The sequence below is a fragment of the Sprattus sprattus genome (assembly GCF_963457725.1).
Source record: "Sprattus sprattus genome assembly, chromosome: 15".
Classification (NCBI taxonomy): domain Eukaryota; kingdom Metazoa; phylum Chordata; class Actinopteri; order Clupeiformes; family Clupeidae; genus Sprattus; species Sprattus sprattus.
The window spans coordinates 14,231,145-14,255,231 of record NC_137913.1 but is presented as its reverse complement, the minus strand read 5'-3'; the positions used below and the strand labels follow the sequence as shown (position 1 = coordinate 14,255,231).

Genomic DNA, 24,087 nt, shown 5'->3' with positions numbered 1-24,087 from the left:
GAAGTGTACCCTGTCTCGTATATGCATGGCGTGCATATGATCACAGGAAATTACATAAACTACCAACACAGTCCGACACACTCAGGTTTCAGGCTGTTAGTGGAGCCAGTTTGATAGTCCAGACTAATCTAATCTATCACCGCACAGCAGTCAGGGCTTGTCACACAAGAGGGTGACGTAAGGCACCCAGAGCTCAGAGGAGGTTTCAATGTGTTTCTAGAGTTTACTGTCCAGAACTAATTTATGTTCAAAGCAGAGATGATAATGAGATTTAGTGTTGAGTTAAACCAGGTTAGGGAACACTGCCAGCACTCTTGTGCAATTTCTTTACGCAATGGGTACAACAACATGACAACAACAACGAAGAAGGAGGTTTTCTAATTAATGACCTATCCAAAGCCTGCATTTTTCTATAATTATCCTGCTATAAATTTTAAGTCTTGTTTGTGAAATTTTCAGTGATGTGATTTGATGTCCGAATCACTGAGCTGAATTGGATGATAGAAATATGGAGTCGGCCTACGGACATGAAACCGTACGTAGGTTCTGCTAAAGTCCACAAGCTGCTTTGGCCAACAACCCTCATCCTCCAGTGGACCATGGGAAGTCCGTGGGCCTAAACAAGACACACAGCGGGCCTGCAAACACACACACAAACACACACACACACACACACACACACACACACACACACACACAAAGGCCATGGGGGGGGGGGGGGTGGTCAAAGGGTACAGATGAGGGTGCTATGCAGGGGGGGGTTTGAGATCAGGTCCGTGAGGTCCGTGGGCCTAAACAAGACACACAGCGGGCCTGCACACACACACACACACACACACACAATCAAATAAATGCTTCCTTCATTTATTGGCTTCCCTATAGGGAAAAACCCCTTGATGCCGCGTTAGGGAGCAGATGGTGCTACAAACGACTCAAACTGAAAACTTTCAGTAAAAGGCCATTTTATTTTCTCTCCAATGCATTGTTTGACAATGAAAATAAGATAATGGCATGAAGGATTTTCATTCGTCGAAGTAATGACACAACTAAATATTACTGCGTGAGAAAGTGTGCATATAATCAAACTATTATTTACAAAATTCCAACTCAGTCACCTCAATGACCTCAATTCCATCATACCTATACTGTGTTTGAGCCTAGTTTCTCGTTATGTTGGTGTAGATGTTTACATGAAAACAAAGCAGTACTACAGAGCATATTTGCGTCTTACCGAGCTTTCTTCCATCACTGGAGGTGGGGGCGCATGGATGATCTGTAGAGAGAGAGAGTGGGGGGGGGGGCAGAGGTTAATAGGTAAGGAGGTTGAGGATTTAAGACTTTCACGTGTGCTCAAGTTCACACTCCTGCTGGTATGTCAAAACGAATCCTTTCCTCCTCAGCGTCTCAAATGCCCTTTTCTTTCGCACGTCACACAGCCTGAGTAATGTGTTCAATGTGTGTGCCAAAGCAAGGTTACTCAAAACACATGACTGAGGAATTGGCCGCTTTTCTTTCCTTTTTTGCAGTATTTACAAGCAACTTCAAATGACCTAGAAATCTGCTGTCCAGATTTCATTACCTAAGCGGGTTGGGTGTGGGGTGGGTGGTGCTGAGGGGGGCAGGGGGTGGCTGGAGTGGGGGTGGGGGGACAGTGGTGCTTGTTCCATGAGGTACGGAGGAGGGGCTCAGGAGATAACAACACACAAGTGTCACGAGGAGTCACACACTGGAGCTCGAGCTGGCATCTCGGTTTGTGGGATTCTGGGAACTCGCCGTTTAAAAAAGAAAAAAAAAAAAGTCGCCGTAGAACATAAACATCTGAGAGCACCCCACAGGAATGTATGCCTTAAATAACAAGACTGATTTGTCCTCTGCTGTTGTTTTGACAGCGTGCAAGTTGGGATAATGTCATTATTTGAGTTAGCGGCAGACAACTGAGTTCAACTTATATTGCGGAGCACAATATACCGTTATGCAACGTGCTGCTAAACCCAGAATGTAAAGTGGGCTAGCGAGGCCTGATTTTTCCCTTCAGTATTTCCAAAAGCTGAAACACTAGCTGCCTTCCCATGGCAACCTTCTCTCACTTTCCGAAACACTTCTGGGCAGAACTATCGACTGGAAATGATTGAATATGGCTGAGCGAAAAGATCTTTTCCCAGCTTCGGCCTCAAGGCTTGTAAAAATACGACCTTATGAAAGTTTAGTTTTTCACATCGGCCATCTAATTGTTGAAAAAGATCTCTGAAAATAAGCACTATAAATGTCGGCTGACAAGATTATATTTGACTTAAAAAAATGGACACCTGTCCAGCATACTTGCATAACCTCCCTCTCAGAGGTCAGTGAATGCATGCTGAAGCGCCTTGAGACAATTGTATTGTTATGGCGCTACATAAATCAAATGGAATTGAATTGAATTGAATTAAAGTGACTAAAGGCATGGTTCCGCTCTAACTCTCCCTGTGTGCACTCATTCCTCTATTCTCTCTCCATCTCCCCTCCACAGGACCTCCACATGAACTTGGACTCAACTTAGAGCGTGTCCCGGTCCAACGTCACCTCTCTCATTATCCAATCACGTTCTGAGATGCTCCCATTCTACTATTGAGTCAAATGAGTTGTGGTCAGTCACTAATGTTATTCCGAGACTATATGAAGTGATCAGAAATGATACACAGTGAGATCAGTGAGATTGGCGTTGAGACTGAATAGATACTGAACTGAGACTGAAGTTTTGACCCTGAGTAATTCCCTTGTTGTTTCATAGGAAGGAGGATTTCATGCTTGTGAGAAGGGGTCTGAGGTCTGGCCTGGTTTTTCCCCACCCTATGACCCTAACAGATCAAAGGTCAAATGGGAGCGTCAGGCACTAAGTCGTTGAACACTCACTTTCCACCTGCCCTTGACCCTGTGTGGTGATAATGGACTTGGGGAGGTCAGAACAATCTATTAAAGGACTAACAAATCAGGGCCCCATGGTCCTGTGTGACTACCATGTGACTGCCTACCTCCTCCCACGCTTCCATGGGAATATGGGTTCAGTGTCACAGATCTATATCTCTGTCTACTGTGCACCCAGCTCCCACACAAGCTCTGCTGGAAAAGAGATCACTCTAAATGATCTGCAACCGTAAGTGTTTTAGAACAAACACTCTCGGGAAGATGACCTCACCTTCTGTAAGGCTGTTCATCGGGGGGGGGGGGGGGATGGGGTTGTGCATCTCAACTGAGCAGCTGCTCACAGATGCTGGGAAAGTTTGGTAACCCTCTTGTCAAGGGCCAAGTCTGGACAATGTGTCAACAGTATGGCTTATACGTTCAGTGAAAGTCATATGACGGAAACATTTTCACTGCATATTTCTGAACTTTTGAGCAAGAAACCACTATCAGACTGTTTTGTCTGACAGAATTGCTGCTCAATGACAAAGACAGAAACAAATGATTTTAAGAGTAACACTGTGCTACACATGTGTGCTTATTCCTGAGCCTGCTTTATGCGGCTGGTGTGCGCGACGTGATCACAGGAGCTCTTTACATTGCTCCTCAGTGTGTTGTTGTAAAACCACTCACTTTTCTCTGTTTGAAAATTCTACATACAAAAATAAGACTTCAAATGACTATTCTATCTGTTTGGCACATTTGTGTGTTGAGCTTTCGAATGTCATGTAAATGGACCCCCTTGAAAACGAGATGTTGCATCTCAAGGGGCTATCCTTAATAAAATTGAAATTGAAATTGAAATAATTAGGGCTTAAATGTACCTCAGCCTGAGTGTAGTTGCTATGGTGACAACCCCCAGTGCATGTTACAGGTACCTACCACCGTGCAGCAGAGAGGCCAGAACCACCAGAGCAAGGCCAGGATCAGAAGCAGCATCAGGATGAGGAGAGCGATGGCCAGAATAGTCCCATCAGACTGACAACAAACACAGAATACCAGGGAATATCAGTGGCTGGAGATCTTGTTTATTTACACTCGGTTCACTGGGATATGACAGCATGTAGAGTGAGTGTGCGTGTGTGCGTGTATGTGTACGTGAGTGTGCGTGTGTGCGTGTGTGCGTGTGTGCGCGTGTGCGTGTGCGTGTGTGTGACAGAGAGAGAGAGTCTGTGTCGGTGTCTGTGTCTGTGAACACGGCCACAGAGTGCATGCTCTTTACAGTCAGGCCTGTGAGTCAAGACGGCTTATCTTTTAAGGGATTTTAGGAGCAAACTTTTAATATTGTGAAACACTCGATGATTCATAACACCTGGAGAGGTCCAGATTATCGGTTGTTTTCAAGAGAACCTCACAAAGGCTCAGCGCCCCCAGGTTACAGGGGCCGTTTGGACAGCGGCTAACCTGGCAGGTGTTATAATACTCATTTCCTCATACGCACACCATGGCAGGTGAGGAATGTGAGTTATCTCAATACTGAATTTACAAGCTTAAGGGTGCTTGACTGAGACAACAGATGCTTAGACAATGTTGAAAGAGGAGGGCAGACTTTTTAAAATATTTTTTCCAAGTATATCTGAAGATGCCTGTGCTGATGTTTATGGCATTTGTTTTATTGGACATTTGTAGTACATTTTCATATGAGCATTCATATTTTAAAATTATAGAATGGCCTTTTTGCAGTCTAAGATCTGACAGAGATCTATTGCATAAGTATTGTACTCACACAGCCCACAGTTGTTATGGTGACAGAACTGGAGATGAAACTCAGGCCTTCGTTCATGCTGACATATAGGGAGGCAGCCCTGGAATACAGATACACAAGTCTGGTTGGTTATTTACGTTAAGTGTTCAGTTTAATTCTTAACTAACCCTCCATATGGATACTTTAAATGGGCACATTTAATAAACAATGTAATAAACATTCCTTCATTATTCATTTCATTTTATATTTTAAATTTGTATTTGTGCAGACAGGACAGCACTTACGTTCCCTCTTCTCGTAGCACTGGTGCTGGACATAGCATGTACGTGTCCTCAACAATTAGGGGCTTCACCACTTAAGAAAAAGAAAATCAGAATAACATCACTATACAACATCCCCTTGCAGAACCAGGTAGTATAACTTAAGTTAGCTCCGGGGGAAGGGTAAAGATGGATTGTTGTTTAAGATGGAGAGCAAGTCAACAGCACTGTACCATGAGAAAACTCTACGGGGACCTGTAAGGAGAAAAAGCTGGCCTGACTTGCAAACAAGGTCATAAAAACACGGCTGCCGCTGTTGAAGGACAAAGCCTTAAGATATTCTGTTGAACTTCCTGGTTGGAAGGCAAATCCGCTGAGTGTCTCTACCCCGACACTGACTGTTTACACTGGCTCGGGGCAGACATACCACTGCCCTGAGGAAATCTACACAACCGCTGTCTCTTTCCTGCAACGCCCTGCTGGATGAAGGGATTAAGTAGAAGGAGGGGAGGAGCTGCTGGAGCATTAGCTGCTATATCAATACCGCAGAGACAAGGGGCTCTACCGGGGCCAACATAAACTCATCGAGATATTAAACCCCCCAGTTCCTCTATGCGGTCAGACACCTCCACAGAAGGTAAGCAAGGACGAAAGGAGAAACGTGTTGAAGGGAAAGCTTCAAACGCTGCCTTTTTTCAGAGATGCTCTGGCCCCCTTTTCTTTGGCTTCCCTCCAGCGTTTCTGCTGAAAGAGGTCGCCTTTGTCTCAGGCAGATCTCAGCAGTGCCTGCTTCTCATTCCTCTCTCTGCATGTGGCCCAGAAGCATTGGGATCGTGGCAGGAAGGCTTGATGCATGTCCTCGAACACTTCATTAGCCTGTTTACCCACAGAATGCAAAGAAAAGGCTCTGTTTCGCTGCCTAACTGAAGACATGTGCTCATAGCTAGAGCTTACTTAATTAATGACCAGAAATGACTGGCCATACCGATGACCTGTTCTGAGGCATGTCGAAGTCAGAAGCGCAGTGTAGGTTGTTCAGACAAAGCAGCTATCAATAGGTGGTGGATTTTGCTTGTTGTGAACAATGTTGCAGCTGACAATGAAGATCTCAAGGCCGTGTTTCTCTGCCTAACTGAGGCCATGTGCTCAGAGCTGGAGCTTGCTTAATAAATTGAATAAAATTTAATAAATAAACTATAAATTGCTGGCAATACCGATGGCCTCGGAGGCACTCTGAGTCAGAGGCGCAGTGTAGCTGTCAGTAGGTGGTGAATGTTGCTTCTTGTGAACAATGTTGCAACTAACAGTGAACATTTGCGGCTTGGAATTGTGTAAGTCATGCAGTAAATAATTTGAAAAAAAAACAGCAGCCAGCTAAGGGCGAGGACTCATAATATTAATAATAATACTTTAGACTTATACATCGCTTTTCCAGGTATCTAAAGACACTTGCATGACACTTCCACTGGGCTCTTGTTATGTTCACATAAATATTGATTATTGGAACTACTTTTAGTTATGTCAAAGGAACTACTTTTCTGTGTATGGTACGATTGATGTACTACTGAGCGACGCATTGATCTGTTGAATTCGTTGTTGTAACGTGACTAAAGAAAATCCAGTAAAGGTATCGTTAACTTTACTCCGGTGTTTGTATGTTGATAAAGTGCAAAAACTCAACAGCTCTGTTGATTGAAATGTTCGTCGCTCCCCATCCCTTACTCTATCCCTTAGTAGTTCCTATTATCCACTATCCTGCCCAAAGCACTTCACAACTAAAATGAGCAGTGCTGCACATCATAGGGTGTTCTCCTTCTCTGCTGAAAGGATTTGACCCATGTCCGCATTGTGATATGGTCATAGTTGGAGACATTCAAGATGTCTCATGACTAATTACATCTGCAGGCGTATGATGGCGGGGGTCTGTATGTCTTTATTTGTGAGCTGTTGCTGTGTCAGAGACATAGGCTCCGACAGCCCACTCTGATGCTCAACACATGTAGACACACATGTCTCCCTCCTGCCTTGGCATTTTACACGAGAGATATTTGAGGGCATTTTTGAGAGGAACAGAGAATTAGCAAGGTTTACTTCAAGAAATCCCCTTTGTGAACACCTTGGGCAAAACAAGGTGGATATTTGCTTCCTAACTGGCTTGTGGTCATAACAAGAAAAGGCTTGCATCAGCATGTTTATAAGAGCCTCCTTCCAGTGTTTGGAGTGGCCAAGTGTAAACAACCAACACCGGACAGCAGGGAGATGGCAAGTATCCTCCATGGAATTGGAGCGCAGGACACATGAGGATGACTAGAGGGTGAAGACAGAAGATATAGAGACAAATAATTTCTCTTTCTCTCTAATGGTTTCCATGTCCCGTTTTGGACACACAATGTAAACCATTTATGTCCACTGAAACTATGTGTGCTTTCATCATCCATATTGCTGGAGATGTAAAACACTTGAGTATGTGGCTCCTAAGCTGCAACCTATTAGTAGTACAATATAATGATATCAGATGCAGATGACTTTGCTTTGATGTTGGATAGGAGCCTAATTCAAACGCAATCGCTATTATTCACAGCATTAGATATCTGCCCTGTGGGTGCGAGCATCTCAGCGGAGGCCACAAAGGCAGCAGCCTCTTATTAAAGGTCGATGGCGGGAAGGGCTGCTTGGATGCGGCTCAAGGACGTTGTTAGTTTTTCATCATGGCTTTGTGTGTGGCGCTGTTTTTTTCCCCTTCCATTAGAGCTGCCTCACCTGGCAAATGGCCATGCCGTTAAAGGCTGCCTTGCGTCTTTTAAAACCTCCAACTACCAATCGAAGCAGATCCAGGAACACTGGTGCGTGTTCTTTTTTAGTGAGGCCAGATTTTTGTCAGGAGATTTGGGGGAAACGAGAGCTCAGGGACACTTTAGAGACCTGTGTGATGGCAGTTTGCAAGCTTGTTGGATGTCAGTTCAGAGCTTGCAAATTTCCAGCGACATCGCAAAAAAAGAAGCCAAAAACAAATCTTAAGCAAGGGCTTATTATTACTGTTAACATACACAATAACCCTTGCCGCATCATTTGGTTTCAGAGTTTGCCTGGCTTTTTAGACACATTGGTACTTGTTTATTTAAATAAATGATTGAGGTCTTTAATCTTGAAATGGTCCAGTTCAGACCTCTAAATAGGTCTACACAATGCCAACGGGTTACACTCTCTATGAACAATGCCTACTTAATAGAGGGTCACTTTATATACAAAACATTCTTCTTTTATATAGAATCTAATTACTCCCTTTTCTTGTAAAAAGAATCATAATGAAGGTTTTAAAAACTTTCAGATGGTTCGGTGGAGAACTCCAAATGGTTCAGGTTTATGCTTTAGATGCCGTTAAATACAAAAATGGACTAAGAAGAATGCTGGTTATATTTGATACAGGCTTGATGCTAGTTAATGTTGTGTACAAAAAAAAGATACTTACTCCTTGTGAGGGTGTCATTGATGCGGAAGGTACAGAGCACTTTTTCCACGTTGCGGGCGTGGAGGAATCCATTTCCTCTCACCACCACCTGGAACGTCTCTGAAGAAGAAGAAGAAGAAGAAGAAGAAGAAGAAGAAGAAGAAGAAGAAGAAGAAGAAAAAGAAGAGACTGTCATGAGCTGTGGGCAAAGCCATATTCTCATAGCCTGGTGACACCAGCCTACGTATTTCCGCCTGAATTGATTTCAAGCCCATACTCATGAAATGGAGTCACAGGCTGGTAATGGCCAGGCTAATATTCTCACACCATGGCTGGATTTGAAGGGCCAATTTATATGGGATTTTACAGCTGTCTTTAAAAGAAATGTTTTTCGAGTGCAGGGCAGGAAGAAGACCACTGATTTACGAGGAGCCGTGTTTTAGTAAAGCCCGTTATTTGTTGAATCAGGTGGCTTAGCAGTATGGGTTTGGCTGCGCCCTCTAGAAAGACACTGGCCTTTTGGACCATGGGCGGCCAGAGCAAACATACCACACATTGCCCTTAAACAGATCTCATCTCGGCCCCAAAATGGTAGCTTGCTAACTGCCATGCTGTGTTCAAATGTGTGCCGATCTATAAATCTGACTGCTTTGCGCCGTTCAGTAAGGTCATATTCTGTTAAAGTTGTACTTAAAAACCTCTTTGGCGTGACCACAGTGGTTGCAAGACAGACATACTTGACTGAAAAACATTCTTAGAGGGGTGAGCCTGCGGCAAACGAGACATGTAGTTGTCCCAACATGAGAGGAAGGGTCCTCGGCCGAGCCAAAGCCACAGAAGCCCAAAGCACTTAGACGCACACATCACAGAAGAAAACCGCCTCAATTTTGCCCTGTCAAGGAATTAAACCATCAGCTCCACACTGACACAGAGAGAAAGAGAGAGAGAAAGAGAGAGAGCTGTCACAACAAGAAAAACGATTCTTATTTGTCTCTTTGAAATTACTAAATAAATTAGTTTTTCCTGATGATAAATGCTTCCCAAGGAAATGTGGGTAGAAGTATGATGTGCATAAAGTCAAGCCAATATAGCCCACATTACAGAGACAGAGATTACATCTGAAAATTCAAAGACAGCCCTAGCAGGGACTTTTGTTTTGTATCTCTCTTTCAGAGTGTGTGGGGGGGGGGGGTCACTATAAACAGTGAGGCCTTCACAAAGGGTCACACTTTATTGGAAGACCATTCAGAGACTAAACTCATAAACTTCAGCAGCCTGTTCAGAAATAAATAACGGCCCACTAGATTTCTAGGAAAGCTCAGCTTGAGTCGGTGGAGGGAACGGAGATGAGCAGCACAGGACACTTATTTATGTGTTGTTCTCCTCGGCTTCTGGGGGTCTGGAGCTCATCAAGCCCCATCATCCCCCAAATCCCACCCTGTTCAACCCCCAAATCAAACCAGGTCAAGGGAGGCTACTGGGCTTCCTGCTTCTGGTTCATAGCCATATAAGAAGTGAATGGTTCCTATCCCTGTGTAGTCATCGGTGTGTGTGTGTGTGTGTGTGAGAGAGAGACAGAGAGAGAGACTGAGAGAAACAGAGAGAGAGAGACAGTGTGTGTGTGTGTGTGTGTGTGTGTGTGTGCGTGTGTGTGTGTGTGTCTGAGAATGTTGCTCTTCTCAAACACATTAATCCGATGGTTCAAATTCCCACTTGAGCTAGATAAACTCTAGATAAACGAATCGCCTTAATCCTTTATTGTCCATTCCCACACAGCCCCATACCACTAAATAAACGCTAAATGAATGGTTTTCAGTGTGAGTGGGAATGGGGTATGTGTCAGTCAGCTTGAGGACCCAAGGAGATGAATGGTGTTGGGCCGGATGTCCGGAGGGCTGCCTCACTCACCTCCCGCACAGATACTGGAAGGCTCCGCCGCAAGGATCTCAATGCAGGATTTCCTGAGGATCTGAGGGCAACAGGAGGGGAAAGAAGGGGGGAGGGCAGAGAGAGGGAGGGATCGACTTAGTGCTGAAAACTCTCAATGGACACAGTGACTACGTGGACCATCTCTTAACATCATTACTCCTCAGTTCACAACTAGTGTCTGACATCAAGTCAGTCATATGAGAGATGGAAAGAGAGAGAGAGAGAGAGAGAGACAGTTTTTATGTGTTTGTTTTTAAGTGTGAGTTTTTATATGCTTGTTTGTGTGTTTGTTATTAAGTGTGTGTTTTTATGTGTCAGCTTGTGCACCTGAGCATGCTCCACTTGTCTGGCTATTGTTGTTTATTTCTTGTGTGTGTTTTCTTTTTCACTCTCCCCTCCACTCTCTTACTGCGCAGTCCCTCTCCTCTCCCCCTGAGCTCAAGCCAAGTGCTTTCAGCGTGCAGCTAATCGGCACCAGATGACTGGCTCAACTGACCCCAGCCGAGCTAACGATGTCTGCTGCACCGAGTGAAGGGTTGCTTTGAGAGAGCAACAAACTTGTTCACCCCTTCTCCCATTTAATCAGTCATCGGCTCGCGGAAATATGAATCAGCACGTTACTGCCGAGAGCTAAAGGATGCAGTGCATACACTTTGATCCTGTGGTTGGGATCCTGTTGTTGATCCCCATATAAAAAGTGTGTGAGCGTGTGTGTGTGGGGAGGGGTGAGCAGCGGGTTCTCTGAGAAAGTTTGGCCCTGGTGAGATTTCAGACCCCACTGACCATCTGAGTAGCCCAGTGTTTGTGTTTCTCTCTCGCTCTCTCCCCTATTCTCCCTCACTTCCTTTTTCATTTTTCATTAGCTCTGGAAATCGGAGAGACCTCAGCCAGTGTGAGAGACTTAATGGAAAGAATTTCGTTTAAGGAGGTCCCTTTGAAGCGCAAAGGCAGCCAACAGCTTTTAAAACAACAACACTGGAGGGATGTCTTTTCAGAGCAGAATGATTTCTGTTTTCCTGTTATTACCCTTGCTATTTTACCACAAAACTGTGACACTTACCGAATCGATGACCCCTTGCAATGCCTCAAAGCCACCATTCACTGGAAAAACATGGTCTTTACTGTCTGCTATCTTAGCCAACTGATGAGAAAGATGAAGAAAGGACATAAACAGTCAGTATTAGTTGCAATATAATTGAATTAATTGAAGCTTTTGCCCAACATTTTTTTTGGTATTGTCCTTTCATCTAGTATTGTTATTCCCACAGTCCTTTATTTTGCTATTTCCAGCCGGCTGAAAAACTGAGAGCTGAAGCCAGACAGCGTACCTAATTGAAACAGAAGGACACCCACCTGGGTCTCATTGAAGTCTTTCACCCCGACGCAGTAGACAGATGCACCCAGGCTGCGAGAGCGGTTGGCCTGACAGGTATCCATAACAAAAACACAGACACACAACACCGCTATTCAGTTTAGGCACACCGTTCCACAAAACAAAACAGATTCGGAGAGGCCTGTAATAACTTAGAAGGGGAAATAAGGTCACGTTTATGCACGCGAAAAAAAGAAATGGTGGTCATTTTCTAGATGTAATAATAAAAAAGATGAAAGTCAAGGTAACACATGTAGGCACAAGAGGGGAAAAGAGTCACCTTGCTGCTGACAGTGAGTGACAGTGCACTGTTCAAATGTTTCATGTCCTGTTCTTGTCAAACCTTTTACCACTAATACCCTTTTTAAAATACTACCTAAAAAAGAGATCAGTGGCACTAAGTCAAAGGGCAGCTGTTTTTTTTTTTGAGAGGAGGGTTTGTTGGCGTATGTAGCTGATCAGCTAGCCTTTAACTTCACACAGCTGCTCTCATGCATCTCCAGAGACCATAGGGAAGAGTTATAGCACCTCCTCCACAAGTGTGCTGCTCACAGATGTGACTCTGCATTTTTCCTATTCCACGGGGAGACCGAAGAGAGCCTGGCAACTCCACTGACCTCCTTCCCCCCTGCAACCCAGAATAGGATCAAAGCCGTGCTGCAAAGTTATATACAGCGATAGCGTTTGATCTGTGCCAGTCTTCTGTGCTGCCCTTGTGTGTCTGTTTACAATGTGTAGCCCCTCGCAGTTTCCTTCATTGGCTGTTTGGATGGTGCCCCTACCTCTCTCTCGGCGTAGAAGAAGAGGTCTTCGTGCAGCTCGCCATCGGTCAGGGCGATGATGACGCTAGCAGTCCGGTACCCTGTTCAGAGTGAGAGAGTTTGGTGTTAAAGGTTTTGATGACTTTTCTCGCTGTTAAAAAAAAGAGAATGTGTGAGGGAGGTAAAAGGGTCACCTTCAGAGTTTCCATAGTAAATCTGCTCACTAGCCTGTGAAGTGGAAAACCGCAAGATGAATATCATGGCGATTCATGGACTTTGTCCTTTGAACAGCCCATTCTAAAGGTAGAAGTCATGCCTGTTCTGACGGTTGCTATTCTAAGCAGGGGTTCCATCTTCTGCCCCTTTAAACTGCCTCTGTTCTGCTGCTCATTTTAAACATTTGTTTAACATTAATGCAGGACTGAATCAAAAAATGTTATCCTTGAGTGTGTTCCCTTTACAGCTTTTGCTTATCTTCTGTAAAATAAATTGAGATTTAAGACTTTGTTTCTTCATTTCTGTCACTGCTTGCACATGAACAGAGAGGTCACACCAGGGATAAGTGCACGAGAGCTGATAAACTGTCTTTCTTTACTGCACTAGAAATCAACACCATAATTGACTAGCTCAATGGCTGTAACTGACAAACCACTGGTTTACTGGCTTCACGACTTACCCTTTGAATACCCTCATGCATGAAAGTGTCTCCACCTGGCTGGACCACCTGAAGCTCCTTCAGTCCTGTCCTGATCTTTTCCCTGCAAACACAGGCACACATGCAGCATCCTGACATGTGCTGACAACCGTCAAAATTGAGGAAGTTAGGAGGAAGTCAGGTATTACGCTTTGTTCAGTGCATTGATTCCCTCCCACAGGCTTTTTTTGCCAAATTAGAGACAGACATAAACTGATATAGTGGTATATATACTTGCATATGAAGAAGAATAGCCTTGTCAGTGTTGATGTTGAATATCATAAAATATGATCTGCTAGCGCAACGTCATGAACAACTTAAGAGACCGAATGTATAAACAATAACTATATCATTTTGTAATTGTCGTCAGATGAGAGGAGTGCTTGGATGTGCGAGGTGCTTAGTGGTTTTGTGAAAGAATTCCTTGGCCCTAAGCTGAGCTTGAGGCACGTCACTGGATCGTAACTGTGATTCTGGGCTCCACTTTCTGGTTCTGCTGATCGGAAAATCCATTTAAATGTTCCTGCCAGGGCTCTGCAGACCCACCCAGTCACAACGCTTTTTCTATTTGTTTGAATTATGTTTAAATGACATCTTAATTAGCTATAAGTTATCAGACATACTGCACATATGTGGCAATGATTATCTCTGGGGAGTCATTCTGTTATTTGTCATGATTCACACTGACTTCACTTCCGCCAGAATGAAGGCAACGCTGCTGAAGGACATGAGGCAAGGAAGCAGACACAGATAAATAAAGCCTTTTCACAATAACATACCAGGAAGACAGTAAACAGCCAGCCATTTTCACGGACACATGGAGAGGGACCTTCGCTGAGAAGTTGCGGGCCACATGTCCGACTTCGAAAAATTTGACAATTTAAAGTCACTGAGAACACATGTTGAAGCATTTGCCTGCACAGATTTAATACTTGAAAATGATAGCTCTGTCAGGGGAGCTCACGCTCCAGGTGTTCTGCTCCGCGGTTCTCTCTGGCACTGATTTACCCAGTGTGGCTATTTGGTTAAATTTGTCTCTTTTAAAGAAAACAGGCTGTGATTTGTTGGTCATTCACTGCATTAGTGAAGCAGGCTTTGAGAAATAATAGAACGAAAACATCAGGCAACGAAAACAGCAGCACACGCTCCTAAATATACAGAGTGTCGATTTATCAGTGTTTCTCCCATAAGGCCCCGGCCTAACACTCCCAGCTTTCTCGGCTTTCTTTCTTTCTTTCTTTCTTTTCTCTCTTTAAACTCTGTCAATAGTTCAATGTTTTGTATATAAACAACCATGAAAATGGTTATGAAAATATACTATCATAACACACTGTTATCCACTGTTGTCCAAAAACCTACAGAATGCTATGTAATATATATATCTTTGCAGATGCTGTAGAGTATATATATCTTCACAGAATGCTGTGATATAGAAGCTTAAGGACAGTATTTCATGCGAAAGATCATTTTTAACACAGTGATGAAAACCCTCAGATATTGTGTCTGAAATGATTCCCAATTCTGGCACATGAAGACTTGGCATGTAAAGCCCGGTATAACCATAATCACTATCATACTAGAATTTCTGAGTACAACGATCACAACTTCCATGAAACGCTTTTATTTTTCTCTCACTGCTCACAATGGTCTTCTTTGTTCATCTTTGACAAGCTCCCCAATCTCTCTGAGCTCTCAGGGCGGGGCATTTGACATGAGGGACTTGTACTTCTGTTATTAAACGCTCTTACCTGTCCTCTGTGAGACGCATCAGGGTCTTTCCCTCAGTGGAAAAGACAATAAAGGACATCCGCAGCTGTGGGCTGCAAGGAGAGGGGGCGGTAGGAAGGAGGAGGGAAGATGGAGGGGAAAAAAGGTGAAGGTAAACAAAGAGGTTCTGCAGACACATGGTCTCGCCTGCCAAACAGCCATTACTCCACACACAATCACAGCTCCTGTTTAGATAAGTTACATTTTCTGCTCTTATGAATGAGCGATATTGTTTTTTTTTATAAATGCTCTGAGAGTGAGTGTGAATAACTGAGGAGGAATGAGGAGGGCAGAGTGTGAATAACATTGCTTGACTTTGTCACATGTTTTGGTTTCGGTGAATGGGTCCCTCCTCTGTAGTTTTGTACCTTATGAATTTATCTGCCAGATGTTCAACGAAGTCGTAGATCTCATTCCAGTGGTGCTGGACACTGCCAGACCTGTGGAGGTAAAAGACGTGTTCACACACTTCATCAGGGACAAGACGACTCTTTTGAATAATCAGTAGAAATGTTCATGTTCAGGTCAGTGTCCCACAGCCAAAGATACCATAACAGGTCCTTCCCTCTGGGTCCTTATGAATCATGTATGGGACGCATAGCGTGCTGGGAAAGAAATGGTCCATGTTGTGAGACTATGCTGAAATACTTAATCTCTGAAAAAAGGTGTGCTCAAGTGCTGGACAGAAGACGCAAAGGGGTCAAGGAAACCATTTTTTCCTCTCAGTCAGTTGTAAGATAAAAGATACACATGTAGAAACAAAGACAGTTTAAACAACACTATGTTACAATTTTACACTTTTTGAGGTATGGTTTTATAGGCAACTAGCTTTGGTACAATCCTGAAATCCATTTAGATAGAGCCTATGGTCATGTGAAAGACAGATAAACACCTGTATCTTTCCCACTAACCACCCAGGATATGCACTATGTAGTTCTGTTTTTCGGGCTGGTACACCCTGCAAAAATTGAAGAAAAGCTTTCACACCATGACATTGCCAGCTATACTGCCAAAAGACAAAAGTTAGTGTGTTGGCAAGCTTATATCAGTACCAACTGGGCTGTTGGTGGTGTTTGCAAAGTCTTTGCATATGTTTTAGGTAGTTAGATTGCTAGTTTTGGAACAGAACTACTTATTTCTGCTATAAGGCAGTTTAGCACATAAAACAGCAAGGTGTCTGCCTTAACTTATTCCTCCAATAAAAACAACATTTAATGGTACACAACTTCCTGTCCCTGAGCACTTCTGTGCCCTGGATTTTTTTTTTAAACTACATCCCAGCACACTTAGTCTAATCCTATAATAAAGCTCTGGCGTTTAGAAGATCCTTTTATCCAAAGCGACTTAAAGGTATCCTGCGGTGAGGAATCAGCTCCTGGTCAACAAATACCATCGGGTCAACCAACCAAGGCGGTGACGCAAACCGCTTTACCACCAACACCCTCTATAATACATGTCTCCGGGTTTTTAACACTAATCCTGTTGAGAAAGCCGAGACTCTCTATGTTTAACTGATGAATGTTATGTAGCCAAAGCTGATGTGTGGAACATGACTCAAGGGTTTCAGGTGGATGATGGGTCAGTGCCTAGAATCGGAATATTCCAAAGTTTAGAACCTATACATTCTTCCTCTTTATGTGACTCTGTACATTCAAACTGGGTTAAATCTAGAATATGTTTTGTTTGTCAAACAGGCACTGCATAACATCAATCTCTGAACTGCTCAGTTCAGTATGGTTCTAGTACTAGTTGACATGGTGTCTTCTCATCCCTTAGCGCCACTACTGCCTGTAGTTGCAGTTCAGAACAATCAAGCAGAGAAGATAAATAAAACTGATAACTGATAATGACCAAGGATAGAGCTCATTATTTCTGAATAACTTACTTATGTCTCCATCCAAGACTATCAATGACAAACACGTGCTTAGAAAACATCAGAACATCAGGCTTTATAAAGGTGAGACTTCTGATAGAAACCTGACAATCACACCGCTTCTATGCATGGTTATTGTCTTCCTGGTCTCAGTACCAGTAATAAAGGATATAGATGGTAGTTCTCTCTTTTTTTGTCTTTTTGTCTTCTTTTTTTACATATCAGTGCATCTAGGCAAAGCACACATGACGGAACAGTGACTGAAATATGAAAATCAGTGGATGACACTTCTGCGTACTAGAAAGTTTTATATTACTATTATGAACTTGGAGTTTTTGGATAAGGGGATGCTGAACAGCATTTAAAACATAACGTGACGTTAAAACAAGTCACTGTACCTCATCTCTGAAATGATCTTAATTGTGAAATTGGGAGAACATTTAAGATGGGAGGTAGTGTCTGTGTGAAGATATTACAATAACAATCTATTGTAATCTTGGGGTTTCTGATATTTCTGACATACAGCTGATAGATGCTGCCAGTGTTCATATGACTCCCTGTTTAACCTCTTGTGCTTAACCTTCCTCCTACTGCTGTCAGGTATACTTATTCAAGAGGAGCAAACTAAGGTGGTTGGCAGTAATGATAGTAATAAGAACAAGAAGTCAAAATCACTCCCATAAGTATCAGAGACATAAGTGGCAGTGGTTACTGGTCATTGTGTTCAGTCAGTGAAGCTTTAAATGTAAACAGCTGAGCCTTCAGAGCTCTTGGTGCACACATCTGGCAAAGCCCCCGGAGACTGGCATAATTATATCTTCACAGACGGGTATATTCTTCATCGAGCATTACTCTTCTGGAACAAAATGATGACCATAACACTGGACAAATTTGAACAAGAGGGGGGTCAACACAACTTGATCAGTAGCAGAAAAACTAGACAGTTTGACAAAATCACACCGTGAGCAAGTCCAGATGCTAAAGCCATAACCCGAAAAGAAGAAAGAATCTGAGTTTCGGTCTTGTGCATCTGTTATTGTGGTGTCCAAATAAAAAGTCCTCTACACCACTTCACTGGGAACAATACCTTAGGGTCACAAATAATAGGACCCTGTGGCATTGTCTTTGGCCATAAGGCATTGCCTCGAATCATGCCTATTCTTACCTCATCCTACCCACCCTGTTGTCTTTCGCCAGCTATTCTCTCTAAAATTCCTCCAGCCTGCCTGATTGCACTGAGACCTGATATACTTTTTAATATTTACATTGGCCAGCGTAATGTCCCAATGGATTTTCATTCCCAGGAGACGACAGGCTGTGATTGCTGTGCACTAGACCTTGTGGGCAAATGTATGATCATGATTAAACGATGACTTTATTGGGTGGTTACTAGACATTTGAAATAAAGATGCATGTAAGGAAATCATTAGAGACTTCATCTACTCAATCATCCAAGGCGGACTCTGCACATTTTTCTCAAATGACCAAATAAAATAAAAAAAAATGTTTTGATTTGATTAGGGTACATTAATCTAAACGTCAGAATGAACTCTATAAACGTCCCCAGTTCCAAACGTCTTTTGAAATATGTTTGTGGGTGATGGGTGTGGGTTGCAAAGCAAACATCTGGAAAGAGATTGCTTAAGTGGTTATTTATTTGACCCATTTAGATAACCTAACCATCAGGGACTTGGGTCTCTCATGAACCGAGAAACAGTGCCTCATCTAGAGTATGTATTTGACTGATACTTTTATCCAAAACTTGAAGTGCAACAACTCATAACATGGCTGAAGGAAAGAATGCATATTAGATTGGTGATATTATATTCTTTTCTTTCTCTGATTCCACTAAGGTCTATTGCATCTGAACCTACTGTGCCATATCATACAGTAGAGTTGATGCCAAGCTCATACAAACCAGACACTTTGAGGAATACATATTGGTAAATATGTTTCACAGCCCCATGGCATCTTTTGTATGATCACTATGACTTCCCATAGAGAGGATTTACTTCATAACAACGTGCAGATGTGACAAAAGCAGAGTGAATTTCAGCTTAGTTTTAACCTTTCAGACTGGGGCAATGAGTAAAATTTACCCCTCTACAGACATATCCACCATTTCACTTTCAGACTGTTATGGGATGGCAAATGTGTTCGCTAATATTCCCCATCTGTGTATATAAGCATAAGTATATTATGACGCGTTGTCAAGTGCCATGTCAAGAGATCTCTGATTCAGGGCCTCGTAATCAGCTGCTGGCTCTTTTTTTCTACAGAACCTCCGCATTAGTCACATTTGTTCCCAGCGTGGCCTTAAGGATATGATAAATCAGGGAGACAGGCAACAGCTTCCGCAGATTTTGTGCGACCACATGAGCTGGCTCAACCCACAAATCCTGAGCCATAAACTGGAGCAACGGAGAGACATTACATAAGTGTAGGAGCTGGGAGTGATGCCCATAGCCTACACCAGCTGGGAACCTAGAGAAAAAGGTTTCAAACTTAGCCATGACAACACCACTAATGACGTCCTAACTTGTGAAATAAATGTCTTTCTTTCTGCACAGACAGAAACTTCAAAAAACCTATTCTGGCTACTTATAGTAATTCAGTGGTTTAAGACTGTCATCTCAAAGACGGATCAAATGTGAACATTTGTTGTCATCTTAGCGATATTGAAATTGACATGACATTGCATGAGAACATGCTAAGGTTTTACCATTACCATTCATCATGAGGCACTATGATGAAGACATCCTAGCACGGTAAGTAATTGTTGTTGAGGCAATACTGTAGCTCAAGCAACACTGTAAAATGCTCTCTCTTTATGTTCATCTTTGTGCTTCGAAGGTCTGCGCTCAAATTTCCATTCAATGAAAACCTCCACTGTTGCACAAATGTCTGACTGCAAAGGCAGTTTGGAGAGTTGGCAACTGGAAAATACATCTGAACTTATCAAAAAACGTTTCTTCAAAAACTGTGTGGGAGAGAAGGGAGAAGAAGGCTTTAAACCTCTGGGCAGAACTTATTTAATTCCATCAAATTCAGAACCAGACAAGAGCAACTGAAGATGATAACAACGACTTTGTTGAAGAATTCACGCACGCAGGGAGAAAGCTTCATTGATTACAAACAGATGCTGTTCCGTTTGACTATCCATTCATTTGGTCTGTCTCTAGACTTGGCTCAGAAAGCTGTCTTGTTGGTCTCGTTTTTCTTCTCGCCCTCAGTTTGTTGCTTACAAGTCCCAGGGGAGAGACTTATGTTTGACATGAACAAAACAATTAATCTTCACGAATACACAACTTGAATACACAACTTTAAAATGGTAGTAAACTAATGACATAGTAATGTGACACGTTAGCTCATCGCCTGTTTAGATAGTATCTGTTACTGACCAGCAGTGGTTATCCTGGACACCAGCACTTCTTGACCAGTATGTTCAAATTTAGAGACTACAGACCATGTTGATGTTTAGTGAGCAAAAACATAAAAATCAAAAGCCTAAATCAGGCTATTACCTCTGGCCAGTCAATCAACCTGGTCTTGCAGGTATCTCTCTATATACGCAGCATTTCTGAGTGCAGTCTGGCACTGCCAAGTAAAGAACAGTTTAAGCCAGCCACTTATCTGTGCTGTTTTACCATCAGGGGCCTGCTGTTTTTTGAAAGTTTGAGCAACAGATTTAAATGCATTGCCACTCATAATGTATATAGTGCACCAGTCTAGGGTCTGCTTTAAGTGATGTGTCTCCAATACAAATACCATATTAATGGTGAGTACATCATGTTTTTCATCATTGTGAGAGATCAATGTCTCTCACTTTCTGCTGGGTAAAGTAGGTCTGAAAGGTACAATAAACGTATCCTTGGGTTGCCAAACTCCCCGACTTTGATCCGTCTCTTGGATGACAGTCTGAAAATATTCCAAGGAGAAGAGTTTGTTGGGCAAGTTCTGGCGGGGGTTGTGAGCAGGAGTAGTCTAGGTGCTGACAAAGAGGAAGTACTCTGATTTCCATTTTAGCATAACCTCTGCAGACAAAGATTTAGAAAACCTGATAGAAAGAAGTATAGGCCATTCCCCAGAGGAGGAGCGTTATGTGCTCCCTCCATGCTAGGTTCAGTGAGTCTGACTTTCTTAATTGCCTCTATTGAACCTCACTGCCATGAGCTACAGTATGTTTATAAAGTGAGATGTGAGCTGATGCAGTCACTTTCAGTATAGGGTGCATTGATGCTCATATCAGTTTTCTTAAGTTGACACAGTATATGAAAGCTAGATGGTAGAAAACCCTGTTGTGTGTGTATGTGTGTGTGTGTGTGTGTGTGTGTGTGTGTGTATGTGTGTGTGTGTGTGTGTGTGTGTGTGTGTGTGTGTGTGTGTGTGTGTGTGTGTGTGTGTGTGTGTGTGTGTGTGTGTGTGTGTGTGTGTGTGTGTGTGTGTGTGTGTGTGTGTGTGTGTCTTTTTCCCACCATCTGAACATATATAAGCAGAGGAAGGATCATCAAACACATGAAACACTGTGTCAATGCAAAGGGGTTGTGGGAAATATCAGCTTAAATAAGAAAAAACTGGCCTGTCACCATGTCCACAACAGAATTTCAAGATCTTTCTGTCATGGTTGTCTAGAATCTGAAACCTGTGGAGAATGTGCTCTCTTAACTTTAAAATATTTAATCATACTTGTTTCCTCAAATGCTCACCAAAGACTTATGGGCACATTTTGTACTGTCACTAACAACTTTCCACACTTGGTAACATCAAACATTGCTTTTTCATTTCTATCTGTCATATTTTGTACCTGCCTGTAGAATTTTACTGTTATTTTCCCACATTTTGGAAAGAAAAAAATCATATTTGTAACTGGGGGTTTAATTAAAATGATAAAAGCAGCCCACATATCCGAGGACAGCACTCCTGAGGTAAATAAGACATTACTGTGGTGAGCTTTAAGCAACCACTGGTAACTCATTCTCCATCTGTGCCACTGACCCCATTTGGAACCAGCGTGTCTATGTTTTTGTTTAATCCTCTGCGTGCCAACTCTGGTGGGGGAAACAAAGCATGTGCCTAGCAGACCAGAGCTTGATGGACCAGCTGAACACAGACCCCTGCCATGGGAAAAGTTAAACACATCAACTTCTATTTGCAACCCCTGTTTACTTAGCACCAAAAAAAGAGTAAGTGTCCTCCTGTGAGGACCATAACCACTAAGCAATATGGTGTTGACACACATTTCTCCTGTTTTGACAATGCACTAAGGACCATTTCTCACAACCCCACAAGGGGGCAGCAAAGAGATAAAACCATGACACAGAAACCTCTATCCCAAAGAAAAATCTGAGCTGGCAAATTTAGCAGCACACTGATGGCTGTGGACAGAACTAATGCCTATAAGCTGCACACATTATCATATATTGCAGACATTCAACAGGGCATTTCCCCATCAACAACAATAGTAAATGGTCACAACTCTATGGTAATTTAATACTGGACAGTAATGCAATTCAGCATGGCTTAATTATCAAAGTGAGCGCAAATGAAACGTATTTCAGGTAGTAAGGCAGTCTGCACCATGTAAAAAAACTAAAGTTCATGAAAGCTGACTGTAGTTACATGGGAGGTATGGTATAGCCTGCTAGCATAAAATGCACTGTAGTGTAGAGATGCAGCTTGCATTCATTCTCCCCAGTGTACTCACATATCTTATGGGTTATGGCATGCAAATGGCAGGTATAAATGTACACAGAACCTGAAAGACAGATCAATATCATGGTGCTTTAAGCCTCACAATAAAGGTCTCCACCAAATTCACAGTGATCACTCAGTGAAGTTGGCAAGGGTAAGACTCCTTAGGAAAAGGGGAGAATGGTGAACTGTTTAGAGAATAGAAAAAGAGATTGCATGATAGACTCACATATCCAAGACAAAGTACAGGTCAAAGCCGCCGTAGCAGGATGGTCGTGTCAGCTCGCTGTCCCGGTCGTGAACGGCATTCCCACTTGTTGCCACCACCAGTAGAGATCCCAGCAAAAATGCCGTGCATATTCCTTTGCTGTCAGTTGCAGACATGATCCCGCTTCTCAAAGGAGTGACAGCAGACAAAAATCAGAGAGATCAAAAAGGAATCATCTGAACAAAACAAAGTGAGTCCACTGAACTCCCTTCTCCCTTCTCCCCTCTCTCACTCTCTCTCTCTCTCTCTCTCTTTCTCGGTCTCTCTGTTCCCCCCTCTTTCTCTCTCGGGTGCAGAAGAGTATTCCTCGTTGCAGCCAAAGGCTTGCAGTCAGCTGAAACATCCACTGTCCAGTCCGTATGTCCAATCTGGATTGGCTAATTCAGTAGATTCACAAATTAGCCCGTCACTGTGTGTCCTCCGAGCATGCACATGAACTCATGTAGCCTACTCCCCCCACACACAGCTATGTGATCCTGAAACAAACTTCTGCTGTCAGACACACTTTGAGTCCTCAGACTCAGATGAGTGGATGGTAGCGTGTGCGTGTGTGTGTGTGTATGTGTATGTAAATGTGATCCAGACAGCTTCCTAGAGAGCTAAGCTATTGTGAGTGTGTCCAACAGTCTCTTAACTCAAACTCTCTGTCTCTGTTTTCCCTCACCTCCTTTTGGTGAAGGGGAAAAAGGGAGAGGGGAAAAAAATCAATCAGGGTGACATTTGAATCATTATTGTTATAGCACCATCTAATGGTGGATGTTATTACAAAGCAAGCAGGGACCTATATACATGGAATTAATAAGAATAACAAAAGAGGAAAAAAGGAAAGACATTTTCGATGGACATGGGCTTTATTGTACTATAATTTACTCAGCTTTAAATTACTCAACATGTGTACTCAACATGTGTAGTAGACTTTTTTCCAGTTTAGCATTTGGATCAAATATGACCTACAGGCTAATGGAATCTGAAAAAGTAACAATTGGGGCAAGGTTGAAATATTAACGAGCAGAGAACAGTTGCAAATTTTACTAGCCAGATAAACACTTTTAAAAGAATGTCAAATATATTTTTTTGTCAAAAGTCATGTTAAAATCTTAAATAAAACTCATCAACGCCAGAGTGACTTTACCTGTTCATCTCACAAGACCGAACATGGATTTGATTGTGGTTTCAGATGTAGGCCAATGACAGGGGAATAGGGAAAGCTAATGTTGATTAGCTGTCCTGGCTCTGCAAATGGGGGAAAAGTGCCTTGGACCGAGAAATGCACTATTCCTGCCAATAAACAGTAATCTATCCAAACAAACTGTATTGTCTGTTTTTAATAATGTAGGCTTTTTTTCGATGATTGTTGGGGTTTATTAAAAAAAATCAAA

The 24,087-nt window shown here is 42.8% G+C and overlaps 1 protein-coding gene across 1 annotated transcript in view; it reads right to left on the bottom strand.

Annotated features, from left to right (window-relative positions):
- antxr1a (ANTXR cell adhesion molecule 1a) overlaps positions 1-23,126 on the bottom strand; it is a 32,228-nt gene extending 9,102 nt beyond the window's left edge. Inside the window, exons 1-14 of the mRNA XM_080853033.1 lie at positions 22,670-23,126; positions 15,245-15,316; positions 14,858-14,929; positions 13,092-13,173; positions 12,610-12,643; positions 12,437-12,516; positions 11,636-11,704; positions 11,343-11,423; positions 10,262-10,322; positions 8,375-8,473; positions 4,930-4,999; positions 4,667-4,745; positions 3,823-3,918; positions 1,232-1,273 (exon numbers count right to left, since the gene is read on the bottom strand). Of these exons, the coding sequence (XP_080709159.1) occupies positions 1,232-1,273; positions 3,823-3,918; positions 4,667-4,745; positions 4,930-4,999; positions 8,375-8,473; positions 10,262-10,322; positions 11,343-11,423; positions 11,636-11,704; positions 12,437-12,516; positions 12,610-12,643; positions 13,092-13,173; positions 14,858-14,929; positions 15,245-15,316; positions 22,670-22,824 (1,092 nt within the window). The 5' untranslated portion in view covers positions 22,825-23,126. The remainder of the gene's footprint in view (positions 1-1,231; positions 1,274-3,822; positions 3,919-4,666; positions 4,746-4,929; positions 5,000-8,374; positions 8,474-10,261; positions 10,323-11,342; positions 11,424-11,635; positions 11,705-12,436; positions 12,517-12,609; positions 12,644-13,091; positions 13,174-14,857; positions 14,930-15,244; positions 15,317-22,669) is intronic.
- Positions 23,127-24,087: the final 961 nt, after the last annotated feature.